Source organism: Solea senegalensis, linkage group LG1, assembly GCF_019176455.1.
Source record: "Solea senegalensis isolate Sse05_10M linkage group LG1, IFAPA_SoseM_1, whole genome shotgun sequence".
NCBI lineage: Eukaryota > Metazoa > Chordata > Actinopteri > Pleuronectiformes > Soleidae > Solea > Solea senegalensis.
The window spans coordinates 41172915-41187493 of NC_058021.1; the positions used below are offsets into that span (position 1 = coordinate 41172915).

The 14579-nt window shown below is 43.4% G+C and overlaps 1 protein-coding gene across 1 annotated transcript in view; it reads right to left on the reverse strand.

Annotated features, from left to right (window-relative positions):
- The window catches only part of zeb1b (zinc finger E-box binding homeobox 1b), a 49462-nt gene extending 37088 nt beyond the window's left edge, over window positions 1–12374 (reverse strand). Inside the window, exon 1 of the mRNA XM_044029782.1 lies at window positions 12275–12374. Within this exon, the coding sequence (XP_043885717.1) occupies window positions 12275–12332 (58 nt within the window). The 5' untranslated portion in view covers window positions 12333–12374. The remainder of the gene's footprint in view (window positions 1–12274) is intronic.
- Between the last annotated feature and the right edge of the window lie 2205 nt (window positions 12375–14579).

A 14579-nucleotide genomic window follows, 5' to 3' on the forward strand; every position in this document is an offset into this window, starting at 1 on the left:
CTATCTGTAGGACATCTTCTCCGTGACAGGATACTACACTGTTTTTTTTTTATTTTGTAGTGATTATGGTCACAGTCCATAACCGCTTACGGTTTTTACCTTCAATACGTTGCAGATTTAACCCATTTTGACAGAACTACATGTGTTTTCATCAAGGATTCCCTCGCAGTTTAATCCTGTGTCAGATGGAGTGGGGATTCAGAGAGATGAAGATTAGACTTAAAACAAATCTCTGGATTTTCTCTTTACTTTTGCAGCACACATAGTTTGGAAGGACGTTATTCCTGCGAGACAAAATGATGCCAGTCAGGATAGAGAAACACTGCTAAAGTGTGTTTTGAAGGAGCTTTATTGTACGTGTTCATAATCTGTCGATTCAGCAGTGTGTCAGACTGAAATGGTGTCACATTTCTTGCTGGAGTGAACACTATAGATATGCCAGACTGTGACTAATTTCTCAGTGTCATGCATGCTGTAAATTACCAAAGTGTTCATTGTAAGTAAGAATGTGACTTGCTTTGTGTTTGTGTGAATTCTCCTGCTTTGTTTAGTTTAAAATTGACCTCTTTTACAATGTTACAGTGATGCCTATGTAGAGTATATATATATATAATATCATATTATATTATTGTACATATGTATATTATATCATATTATTGTACATATATATATGATATCACATTATATTATTCTACATATATATTATATCACATTATATTATTCTACATATATATTATATCACATTATATTATTCTACATATATATATAACAACAGGAGATAATATCATTCCATCATTATATAATATTAATACTTTGTTTGTGTCTTAACTGGTCAAACCTGACCCACATCTGTAATGAATGATCCACAAACATAAGAGAATGTTACATCTCAGCTAAAGAGCAGAGATCACTCTGTGCATACACAAGGGCTTTGTAATTTAGTTTTACACACACACACACACACACACACACACACACACACACACACACGTATATTGAATCCAATCTGTCTGGACCAGGACCCTAATCCCCTCTCCACGACCACGGAGACAAGCAGACAGTAATCCCCTACATTTGTATATTAATAGCTGGAAGTCAGAGGGGGCCTCTGTATATATCGTGATGTATGTTTTATTAGTATGGTAATCTGCTTGTCCATCAGAGGACCTGCTCCATTTAAACCTGTTTTTTTTAATCAAACCACAGTCAGTGCTGCCTGAGGGATAAGCTCCCCAAGGACAAAAGAAAGAGCAGGCTCGGGTTCAATAGCGTCATCATAAACAATTAACAGCTTTACATCAGTGTTATCTCTCAGGGCCCAATATCATTATTATTGGGTGGAATTCCACCTTAGGCTTCTGCCCGATCCCAGGAAGAGGGCCAGATAAAGCCTGACCCAAATGTAGGGCTGCTGGCTTGTTGCCACAATGCACTCAATCAGCTGTAATGGTATTCCTGGGTGCACTTCAGAATGGCCACGCGTCACGTGTCTATAATCATGCAAGTGTTTCTCCCTGTCACTACTGCGGAGTTTAACTCTCAGGGTGCTTTCACCCCCCCACAGCTGCTTGGTCCACTTTCAACGGACTGCTTTGTTTGGGGCGGGTGTGAGAGCTCATCCGAACTCTGGTCCGCCTGAAAAAGTGGTTCATTTTGGTGTAAACCACACCAAATGAAGGTGTGATGATTCCCTGCCCGATCCAGCCGTGTCCCACAGACACTAGTTTCAATGGCGTTCCATATCACTGGACAGTACCACTCCAGTGAAGGGGAGGGAAACGGCAGATGCCTTTGGATCTGAATCATGTTCAGAGTCGTCTGCTCACATCGCCGCCCGTCTAGACACTGAGTCACTGCCACACCAGCAGTGGACATCTGTCCTGATTCAATAGATTTATCAGACAGCCGTTTTATTAGAAGGGTACTGCTGTAAATTAGCTGGCTGGTCAGGGAGTGATGGAGGTATGAGGAGCATGAGGAGCACAAACAATGGTACAGAATTGCCATCAGGGTTCCTGATTTTCAGTTTTGGCCAACAATTTTCATTTCGGTGCATCCCTAATTATTGTCTCATATTTTTACAATGCAATACTTTAAAAAAATGATTATCGCACTATAAATAAGGTAGATTAAATAACCTCAAATGAAACACTTTAATTGAATTGTTTCAATATGGAGAGCTGTGTTAAGGAGTATCATTTAGGTCTAAGTTCAGCACTATTTTTTGTTCCTATTTCCTTGTTTTGTGAGTATTGTATTGTCTATATTTTGCTTTGTGTTACATCTTTGTTAAAAAAACACCAAATAAACAGCTGTTAAACATCTAGTTAGAGGAGAGAAACCCGAGAAGCACATCCTTCCTTCAACGTATCTCAGAGGAAAGCTACCACGCGGCCTGTTGAAGGAAGGATGAAGGAAAGGGCAGAAAAAAGAAGAAGAAACTGCAGAGGAAGCATTTCAGAGACAGTTCATGCTCAGGTCAGATTTCAGGTGGAGGTTTGGAATGCACACGCTTACCATACTTAACACATGGAGACACACAAACACAGATAACAGGGCCTTTCAGTGCACTGCAGTTAGTCCATGTGACTCTCATGGGGTAATCTCATGGGAGCATCCCCCACCCTGATCTCCCTGATGGACTATAACAACAGGAAGTCAGCCTGGCCTGTACATCACACCACACCTACAGATAAATGCTCCCCGCTCTCTCACAGAAAGACACAAACATGCCACTCGACCACTTCCTTGCACCAATCGAGCTTTCCTCCCTTTTCCTACCGTACGCTGATGACGGGCCATTTATCAGACGCCACAGTTAAGTCTGAGTTTAATCACTTAAAAGTGTGCTGTGTTGTTGCTGAAGAATTGGTGGCACAGCGCCCGCCGGTGCTGGCGTTGGTGGTGAGCGAGATTGCAGCCTGGCACTGAAACAAGGACAGCCCCAAGGCTGGCAGGGGGCAAGCTTTTCACTCACTGAATAGCCCTTGTTTATCTAGGTCCCTCTGGGAAGTCAGGACACTGCAGTGAATAGGGGCCAGTTAACAGTGATGGCATAATAAGACTAGGAGGGGAGATGTGTGTGTGTGAGAGTGGGGGAGGGGGGTGTCATTGAAATTCAACGCAGACCACTGTCAAGACAAACCACATTTGCCAGCTGTGGCAGCAACTCAAAGCAACAGCGAGGGATTTCTAAGGCCTTATCCATGCACACACACACACACACACACACATTTTCCTCTACTATCTCTTTTTCTTTATTGTTCTTAAAAAGTTTTCAGTAAAAACAGCGTTTTTTCTTTCCGAAAACCTACAAAATTACTGAAACAACTGCAACACAAATACACCAAAAATGGAGACATTGAGCGTGCTCTTAAAACTTTATATAAGTGTACATTATAATATATGCAGTCACAGAAACAGAGACTGAATGGACCATGCCGGTGGGACTAAGGAAAGAAGACACCAAACAATCTCCAGTCGTAGTGTAGTGTTTGTAGGCATTTTGAGATTTTCTCACTCTGGGACACGTTTTCAAAAACTCGTGTTTCAGTGCTGACAAAACTCCAGTTCTATGAGGATAAAAACAAACTTCACCGGATTCTCCTGAAGTTGTTTTAGTGTGTAACAACGTACAAGCTTCAGTGCACGAGTCATCAATAATACTAGACAACAACTGTAACGTTAGAAAAACAACAACACATTAAACGGCACTTTATTCACACACTGCAGGCTGATACACAGCCTTTCTTATTATTGTGCGGCTCTCACAATAAGAGGAATAACTCAAACTATGCAGAGATATTGTCTCAATAATAAAAAAAAACATTAGCACAAAGCAAGCAGATCCACTTTTCTATGTTGATAAGAGAAAATGAGAAAAAGTAATGGGACAAAATAAGTCAAGGGACATTTAGAATAGATACAAATGTGCGATTAATTGCGATTAATCACGAGTTAACTTTAACATTAATGCGATTAATCGCGATTAATTATTTTAATCGTTTGACAGCACTAATTTGTACACCATTGTGCGACACTTTTGAAAGAGTCAAGTGCCAGAAATGACGTATTTGTCGCTCGACATCTTCTGCTCGAGTCATACGCCTCAAATATTCTCAGATCATAGAGATCCTCATATAGATACTTTATTTTCAAGCATATTCTCTCTGTTGAGTGGATGTACTGACCACCTCCATGTCCTGTGCTTCTGTTGTCCACTCCATAAATAAATGCTAATAGTTAAATAGTTCCCTCATCAACTCACTCTGCAACTTCATCAAATCCATCCATTATCAAAGCTAAGAAAAAGTGGCACAAATATGACGCCTGAAGTTTGATATTAGATTAGATTAACAGATCTTCCTCTGATCTGAATGATGTGATGTGAGTAAAAAGGAGTCAGCAGGAAGTGTGTGATTACCATGGAAAGAACTGGAGACCTTTGCAAAAGCGTAAATTGAAAATATTGACAAGAAATGGAGTACAACACAACCTTGTGCTGGAGAGTGAGGTGCACTTTCATTCCTTTGCTCACCCTTACTTTTTTCTTTTTCTCTACTTCATTAATCCTCTTTTTTAAATGTGTGTGAGAAGCAGAAACAGAATGCTTTGTACAATCTTGGCCATAACACTTTCATGTTTTCTGCCTGGCTTCATGGCCTCCACAACCACGATGTGGAGCCTTAAATAGGCTGCCACAGGTGCTAGGGGCCCGGGTGGTTGACGGAGGGGAGGGGAGGGGAGGGGAGGGAAGGGGAGGTAGGCTGGATGGGAGCAGGGCCGCAGGAAACCTCTTGTTTTCACAGAGATAAAGGGCTTTCAGGTTGCATCCTGGGCCGTAATCTCTCGCACACTTCCTGGTTTTGTTCACGGTGAGGCAAGAGAAAATGACAAAGTAACCTTCGCCCTGAGAAGCTGATCGATCGCTTCTGATGTGTGTCTGGTACCGGTGAGTCAGGAGAGCACAAAGTGACAAAAAAACACAGGCTAGCTTTTATTTGAGCTGTATTAATTAATAGGCCTTGATGATTTATGGGTTAATTTATTCCGAGTGCTGGGTCATTACTGATGATGATTATAAAAGTGTGCGTATAATTTCTCTCCTGACCTCTTAATTTGCTTTTAGAGCACAATTAACAGTGTTCCAAGCTCTTACTGTACATCATAATTGATGTAAGAAAAGATAACACTCTCCCTTCCCTTCAAATTCAAGTTCCTCCCTAAGCATTCACTTAGTGCTGGCCTTTAAAAAGATCCATTAACCAGAAATTTGCATGAAAGGGGTTTATTGAAAAGTTGGCACTGAAGAAAGCACGTCGACTTCAGAATTTGGGGGGAAAAAAGCCCACATTCCTCATCCTTTCTGCTCTCACGTTTTCTCTTTCTATTCTGAACATGTCTTTCTTGAGAAGGCCAGCGTTTGACTGTGAGCCACGCCCTGTTCTCCTGCCAGAGGAAACTTTCAATCTCTGCCTCACTCCCTCCCTCCCTCCCTCACTATGGCTGCAGTTGTATCTCGTACTTTTGTCAGGTGTTACTTATGAGTGCCGTACAGCTGAGTTGCTGCATGTCTACAGCACCTGCTGGTGAGAATCTGAGCCAAAGCAGCTGCCAGAGAGAAAAAGAAAGACCGAGCAGAAAGGAAAGAATACACGTGACCTGGGGAGGAAGCAGCTGAAGTGTGAGAAACTATGGGGGGGGGTTAAAGGCCATGCTTCACTGACTTTACATGCATGGTAAAATGCAATTCATAGTCCGATTATTCAAAGTCTGTTTTGGCGTCCTGCGCGTGTACCAACATTTCCTCCTCCCCCGATCTTTGACCCCGAAGTAGAAGGAGACGACCTGGGGTGTCGTTCTTCAGACTACACGGTACAGCAGGTACGAAACATGTAAAACCGTCTCGCCGTTCACTGTTTGTGCTTCTGTGACACAAATGGATTCAATATGCACGAGCACTACAGAGCGATTCAGCGAATTAGAGCCAATTAGAGCTACATCGATTAATCGATTACTAAATTAATTGACAACTATTTTGATAATCGATTAAACGGTTTGAAGCTTTTAAGCTTCTTAAATGTGAATATTGTCTTCATTTCTTTGCTCTGGAGAACAAAGAAGTCATTAAAAGTCATCATTTCCAGGTGTGACGAACACCGATCAACATTTTTTAAGGTTTTTCTGATATTTTATGGACCAAACGATTAATCGATGAATCAAGAAAATAATCAACAGATTCATCGATTATGAAAATAATCCTTGATTGCAGCTCTGTAGCCAATAAATCCATTTTCTCGCTGGATTAACCTGGGAGTTCAATTCCCTGATTGACAGAGAAGAAGAATATCGTCCACTGTGCATTACAGGCAGTCGGTCAGATGCCGCGAGACCAGGAGCACGGTCACACATACCACTGAACTACTCTGCACATCCCATCAAATCCAGCGGAGTTAAATGAAGCACCGACTGTGTGTAAAAGTAAATAATCTCAGTCACACGGGTGGTAGAAGTGAGACACATGGACAGTGACGTAACACATTGGTATGGACGAGTATTTCTTGAACTGCTGCCTGGACAAGGATCAGTATGTAAATATGAATGTGTTACCATTATCAGTGATGTGTTCTCTGGAGAGGGAAATCAATACAATCACTTGGCTCTATTTAAAGTCATCATAACTTTACATGTGTAGACAGAACACTGAAAAGAGACGAGACTGATTGTATTTATAGTATGTCAGATGAAAGTGATGATACATGAAATGACACTGCAGTGGAGGGATCAGTCTGTGGAGGGGGAGTAAGGGTGGGAGTGGAGAGAGGGAGGCTGCGGTGATGATGATGGTGGACGCGTGAGGAGGGGCCTGCAGACAGACAGAATGTCTCACTACCGAATACAAGATTAAAACACATCGACAGAGCTCTGAGAAAACTTCAGACCATATTTATCACCAGCGGCACAGCATCTCACAGTTATCTCTCCCTCCAGCAGACAGATTAACAAAGAAACGAAGAATATAACAGCTGCAACTAATCAATTCATCTGTCGATTATTGTCTCGATTAATCGTTTGCTCCATAAAAATCAGAAAACCTTAGCAAATGTTGATCTGTGTTTGTCATTGTTTTGTCCACTAACCAAAATGATTCACTTTTAATGATTTCTCTGTAATCCGGAGCAAAGAAATGAAGAAAATGTTCACATTTAAGAAGCTTAAACTATCGCAAATCTTGGTTTAATCATGAAAAAAAGCTTCAAACGAATAGTATCTCTCCAGTTGATGAGTTTGCAGTCACCGTGGTTACACACCTGTCTGCCCGTGATTCAGTGCTTTGAGAGCAGAGGAGTCCCAGTTAGTTTACATGATACCACAGGTTGTGTCGCGTGGCGGCAGCAGCAGCAGCAGCAGCAGCAGCAGCAGCAGCAGCAGCAGCAGCAGCAGCAGCAGCAGCAGCAGCAGCAGCAGCAGCAGCAGCAGCAGCAGCAGCACATAAATGAGCTTTCACACCGGACATGATGCAAAGCAGGCAGCTACATTCTGTAGATAACAGTTACGCGTTTGCTCAGTTCACTGAGCCGACATGCCGCTTCAAGCTCCCACCACCTCATCGTTGTATTCCCCCCAAAACCCCTCTTTTAAACAGCTACTACAGACATTTTTGTCCCTCCAGGGTGATCTGTGGATGGCGTCATTTATCATCATCAGTTGAGGGAGGTCCGCTAAGTGTGCAGCCCCCCCCCATCGCATTGTCCCGTCCTGCAGACGGAGCGCTCCATGCTGGGGATTCAGGGAAACTCCTGTCCGCTGAGTTAAATGAAGCCTTCACTCTGACCCGACACACAGCAGACGATTTAGCAGACGTTGCCACTTTAAAATACACTGCACAGAAATGCCACGGTGATGCATGGGTATTGTCGCCGTGGTGATGCACATGTAAGCTATATTTCCAGGACAGAAATGTCACACAGAGAATGCCGCGATGCAGACCCTCAAGCCGAGGGCCAAGCGAGAGAGGGATTTGATGAATTCTGTGAACGTTCCACAGATTCCTCCCTCACGGGGACCTTTTGGAAAAGAATGGGTCATATGCAAATGGCATGCACAGTATGGAGGAGAAGTTTCCCACAAGCCAAGTGTGAAAAGGGCTCTCCCTCCCCATGCCGGGCCTGCTGAAAGGGCCTTTTCTTCTGCTGCTGAAAGTGTATGAGGTAGAGCAGGCAAACTGCAAAGGTAACTAGGCTCTTTCTCCTCAGGCTTTCTCACTAAAGCCTGAACACACAATGGTTTATTTAAGCATTCAGCCACAAAAACCCCAATAAAGCACATCCAAGCACAGTTAAGGGGGTTACTGAAACTGACTCTAGGTTTAAAACCCCGTCTTTACCTTTTTATAGGCTAATGCGCTGAACCTCCATGGGAGCAGCTAATCATTAAGCTGCCTTAACAGAGGTGGGAGTGTGGTGGTACATCCCATCATTTCAGACGAGGACAGACGAGGACAGACGAGGACGCGCATGCTTTTTAAAAGGCACAGGTTGATAACTGTACCTGTAACACTCTTTACATGTGCTTTGTTTTTACTGACGCCTCACGTCTTTGTTTACCGCGAGAATCTGTACAGGTCTGTGCGACCGCCGCCGTGTGTGTCGTGCTTTTCGTCAGATAGCGCCACTCCCACATTTGTCACCTGTTGTAAAACTCTTTAGTCACCTCAGCCGTTTCACACGGGCTCTCTCACCCCTCTCCCCTCCCCTCTCAACTCCGTGGGGAACACGGAGCCCACGGTTTTAGGGGTCAGGGAGGAAAAGGGTGGAGAGAAGGAGGGAGCAGAGAAAAAGAAACACCCCTGTCACCACCACCACACACCCCACAGCTCCTCTCTTCCACTCTTAGTGAACAGGCTTAAACACAAACACAATTGGACATGGTAGAAGCCTCACAATGGCACAGGGGGGTGAAGTCATACTCCAGGCATGCATGGGTGCCTAGGTCAGAGGGCGATCAACAGCACCCCTGGCTACTGTGTCTTAACCCCCCAAAATAAAGGACTGGAGAGAGAGAGAGAGAGGGAGAGAGAGAGAGGGGGAGAGAGAGGAGGTGGGGGATTTTCTTCTTGGCACTTTCAAATTAAGCTGCTAAGGAGGTTTTCGTGAAGAGCAGTGAGGTAAATGAAAAATTTCCTCCTCTGCTGAACTCTTCACACAAGAAGGGTGGAACTTTTAAACGTAAACAGATGTCTTTAAAAGGACTGAGGTGGCATATGCACCTAACCGAGCCAATCCCCACCTCCTCCACCTCCTCCTCCACCTCCTCCACTGTCCACCCCAAAACAACAAACCAAAAAAAACCAACCTTGTTTCACCAAACAACATGCAACTGAAGCTAAAGCACATTTATTGTTATTCTGTGACTGTTCTACGATAAACTAACAGCATGTGGTTGTTTTTGTTAATTCCCAGACAGGGTAAGCGAGACCTGGGTCCTAAGTTTAGATTAAGTATAGTTTTACCCAGCCAACAAACATACTCTTGAACATGACATGAGGTGACGCCAAGTGCCAAACCCACAACCTCATGTTCCTAATTTGATGCATGATTCAGTAAAGGTGCAACGGTCAATGTCAGCCGGTCTATTAAAGAGACGAGGAGATGAGGCAAATAAAGTGTATGTACACTTTTATAAAATACTGTCTGGGGTAAAACTCCCAGCATAGTCCTGTGTATTTTTGCAAAGAATGTTAATACCTTGTGCATTCCACTATTGCCAAATTGCTGTGTTAAATTACTGTTGCAGGGAATGCCTGCTATTCCTAAGGGGATCTGCCTGGGTAGACGTGACAAAGGAAGCTGGAGTATTCCACCGATTGCAAACACCTGTCGTCCTGCGGGGCTGTTAACACCTCTCTGTTTAAAGCAGGGACTGGAGCTCACCTTGATCTCTGCTCCCCCTTCTCTCTGGAGACCTGGCAAAGCCACTGACCATAATACACTGGGCACAACTTAAGGTTCTTAAGGCCTTGCTCATCAATTACAAGTTGTTTTTCCCCTAAAATGCACAAGCAGCCAAGCTAGACCAACTCTTTACTAAATTAGAACAGAACCATTGTCACTGCGGGCTAAGGTGTTGTTTTCTTCATACACCAACAAAAACACTTACAACGATAATGTTTTGTTAGCAGTTTCACCTGGCTTTAAAAATCTAAAGTAAAAGTATTTTTTTAAAATAAACAAATAAATAAATATGTCTGAAATAAAACAGAAGACACAAACACACTGACTGCCTGACAAAGAAAAGACGCCCAGCGGAGTTCAGCATATCTGATAATGATGACATCATGTCTTATTCACCTGTTAGAATAAACTCTATCACAATAAACTGTGCAGGTAGGCGACGAGTATTTCTTCTGTTTATTGCTGTATTGCTAGGGTTACACATGTTTGTTTTTTCTAGACAAACGGCTGAAGAGGAATTCAACAAATAAGATAAATAATGTTTTAGAGTCAATTTTTCTGAATATAGCTGTCAGGGGGGGGAATTATCCCTTAATACAAAGGGAACGTGATTTACATGACAGATCAGCTGCTTTGTCAGTGAGGACTTCAAAGGACACACACCTTGATGACCCTTTGAAACAAATGAGGCTGAAGCAACCGAGAAAACATCTGTTAGTTTACGGAGGAGACTTTAAATATCAATAGCTGCGTCATTAATGAGAAAAGTTACTAACGAAGCAAGACAGAGCAGCAACGGAGACACTCCCTGTGTCTCTAAAATGTCCTCTCCTTGACAGCAGGACTGTCCACTGACATGTCATTGCAACACACGCTCCACAAACAAAAAGTGGAAACGAAAGACAGGAACATTCAAATTAACTTGACATGAGCGACGTTTCGGACATTCACGCGACACCAGAAAACACCACAGAAGGTCGCGAGCCCACGGCACTGCGTATGACACGGACAGACACTGAATTTCCACTCTTCATTTACACGACACTTACCTACTTCTCTACTGCGTAACACACCATACAAATGCGCTGACAGGAAACAGACGTTTAAACTTCAAAAGTCATTTAAAATGCACCAAATATACAGTGAATAAAAGGAGTATCCGGCCCTGATGAGACGCTACTTTGTAACCGTTCATGTTTCATGTCACAGTGATAACACGGCGAGTACGAAACAACGAAACACAGGGAAACACTGTCGTTTGTATGAATCATGTGATTATTAGTGATTAGTGAAAGGAAAAGTGAAATAAAAGAAATACAGCGTGTGATAAAGGTTCGCTCGTGTCCACACTCTAACACAAACCAGGAATCCCAGCGCGCGGCTGCATGGAAAGCATCCGCTATCCTTATATGGGCTGCGCTCGCGCTGCTGCCTGCTCACACAAACAGCGCGTGAGATGTATCTCGTTCCCCGGAACCCCAGTTATGACCCATCCATGATCCTGCTTAACCCCGTCTCTCTCTCCCTCTCTGTCTCTCTCTCTGTGTCTCTCTCTCTGTCTATCATTTAACTTTACGGGTTTTTTTTAAACCACAACAATAAACTAAAAGAAGTGAGAGTTACACACCGCTCACACACTTGAGTGTAGCAAGTTGAATAAAGGGCGAAGAAACGAGAAGTGCTCAAGACGCGTTTCAACACAACAACCATTTGTGTTTTCCGCTGTCCCTGAACACAACACACGCCACTAGATGTGATATTCAAGAGTCGAATAAAAGGCGATTTATCCGCTCGTGCAGCGCAGTAACTGTGTCACAACAAACCAAACTGCTGTTTATATCGTAACAATGTGTGTCCGTGACATTTATGCCACTGAAACACTGATGATTGACGGTTCGTTAAAAACAAGCAGTCTGCCGAGGACCGCACTAACAATCAGGTATCCCGTCTCCGCGCAAAACAGGTCCGAGTTCACGGGGAGGGATTCAAACTCGACTCACTGAGACCACATGAATGAACATAGAGTCTGTGAAGAAGCTCAAAGTGCGTGGAAATGAATGAAGGAGAATGAAGCGTGGACCGAAGCCGCTGCGCGTGTAACGGGGCTGAGGTGCGTCTATAACGGTCTCCGGCGCAGAGAGAGAGACGCGACCCAGGTATAACGGTGCACACACACACACACACACACAGAGAGAAGCGCTCACTCTGCACTTCCAGACACTTTCTGCAACTAAAGAAAAACTACAACCAACTTTCAGTGGAAATAAACTCGGGGAGAGAAGGAGCTCCGGGACCGTGTCGGGGATAGTTTTTTTACTCACCGCTGTTCCTCCGTGGGTTCGCCTGCTTTCTGCGCTTACACCTGGGGCCATCCGCCATGATCCTTTCGTTGTATCTAAATGCTTGCCGGAGAGTCACCTCCTCTCTTGCCCCCACCCCCACCACCACCGCACACACACACACACACACACATACACCTCCCCTCCCATTCACCTCCCCTTCTCCGCACCTGGTTTACGACACTCAGCTTTACGACATCACCTCCCCGACCCACGCAGCCAGCAGCAACAACAGCATTCAGATCTGCACATGTGCTCCATCAGCTGCTCTGTTTGATCCTCTTCTGTTGGAATATTAGCTTGTGCTCATTTATTTACCTGAACACAGCAAATGTGACACAAACAATGACAAAAAATATCATTTGTTTTCCAAAAATAAATATTATTCGCAAGAATCCAAAAACCAAAAGTAACTTTTCCCCCTCTAATATCGTTGCAATGCATGTAATACATGTGTATGTCATCAAAACAGATCATAATTACCCTTCAATGGATTTGTCTGTGTTTCTTTGTGCACCTTTTTTTTTAATTTGTGCATTAAAAAATTAACAGAAACAAAAGAAATTGTTAAACTGCACAAAAGCACAAAGGTCATCGGAAAAACTGGTGTATCAATATGCAAATATCTGATTTAGAAATCACATGGTGAGAGGAGGAACATGAGGACATGAGGAAACCACAATATTTCTACAAGAATAGATGGAAGCAGCAACTAAATACTTTTGTTGACATACTTTTCTTGATTTCGTCAACATGTTTCTTCTCATTCATCTTCTTTTCTTTTTGTGCCACTCACAGCTTATCATGGCGAGTAACTCCAAATATGGTCAGCCGCAGTGCATGTACACACAACGCACATTATTTAAAATGACTTAAGATTCATTTTAACGGAAGGGCCGTACGGTTGGAGCATGGGCCTTTCTGCATGGAGTTTGCATGTTCTCCCTGTGTGTGTGTGTGTGTTCTCCAGTTTCATCCCACGGTCCAGAAACATGCAATATGGAGATTAGGTCAATCGGACGCTCTAAAATGACCTGTGAGTGTGACAGTGGATGGTTGTTGGCCCTGTAGATGCAGTAGATGAATGGATTAGAACAGAAACCAGGCTCATCTCTCAGTCGCTGCGAGTGACTGTGGTCAATCTGATGTTGGACCAAACGTTTGGTCATTTAATTTACAGATGCATCAAGTACATTTAAACACAATATTTCTTTCTGAAGAGGATTGACTCATGCAGAGGCAAACAAGTCACACCATCCAGGCCTCTTTAGTTTGTCAAAACATCATTATACACCACTCAAAGCAGATCTCTTGTATTGGTGTATTATACAGAGGCGTCATCACAGCATCACATCTCGCAGCACTGTCTGTATCTATCATCATCATCATCATCAGCTTCTTATTTAAACACATCCACATTAAAAATGTCTTTCCTCCAAAGATGAACACAATTTGAAATTGTACAAATTTAAGTGAAATAGTAACTTTTCCCTCTTACACGTGTGTGAATATAACTGGTTGATTATTATACAGTGACACCACAGTCCCATTATGATATAATAAGCTCCTTCCAGTGTGACATTTTGTTACCTCTGTATGACCTGCAAACCTGTCGTTTACATGTTTACTTGTGTTGTGTTGTTACTGGTGTGCGTGTGCATGAAACACAGTAGGGCAGCTGTGTGTGTGCGTGTGTGTGTGTGTGTGTGTGTGTGTGTGTGTTAGAGAGCGAAAGAGGAAGAGGTCATGAGACTGTCATCACTGATTCAATCCTCCACCTAAAGAAAGACCCTGCTGTTCTCCTGAGTAGAGCTCACTGCTGCGGTGATGAAGAGGACACAGACATGCCAGCACAATCAGCAGGTTCAGACTGCATCCAATCAGGCCTTCACTTCACTATACACACACACACACACACACACACACACGTATCACAGTGGGATCTGTGTGAGGAGAAAATAGAAATCAGAGATCACATGTTTGAGGTGAAATCTTCTGACAGTAAAGATGAAGTTTATAAACTCAGCGCAGAAAGGAATAACGCTTCAGGTCCCATGACATGCAATTATAGGTCAGAGGAGCAGCAGTTGCTATGAGACTGTGGCTATTCTCAAAGCAGATGAATATAAGGTTTCTGGTGCCTGGACCTCTGGTATGTGAGATGTTGTCATCGTTCTGTCCATTGTTGGCAGATATACTGTGTGTAACCCAGTTCTGCTGCATGCTGGGTGTCCTGTAGTGTCAAGCAAGCAGACGTTCACTCTTTATATATACGTGGATTTCATAA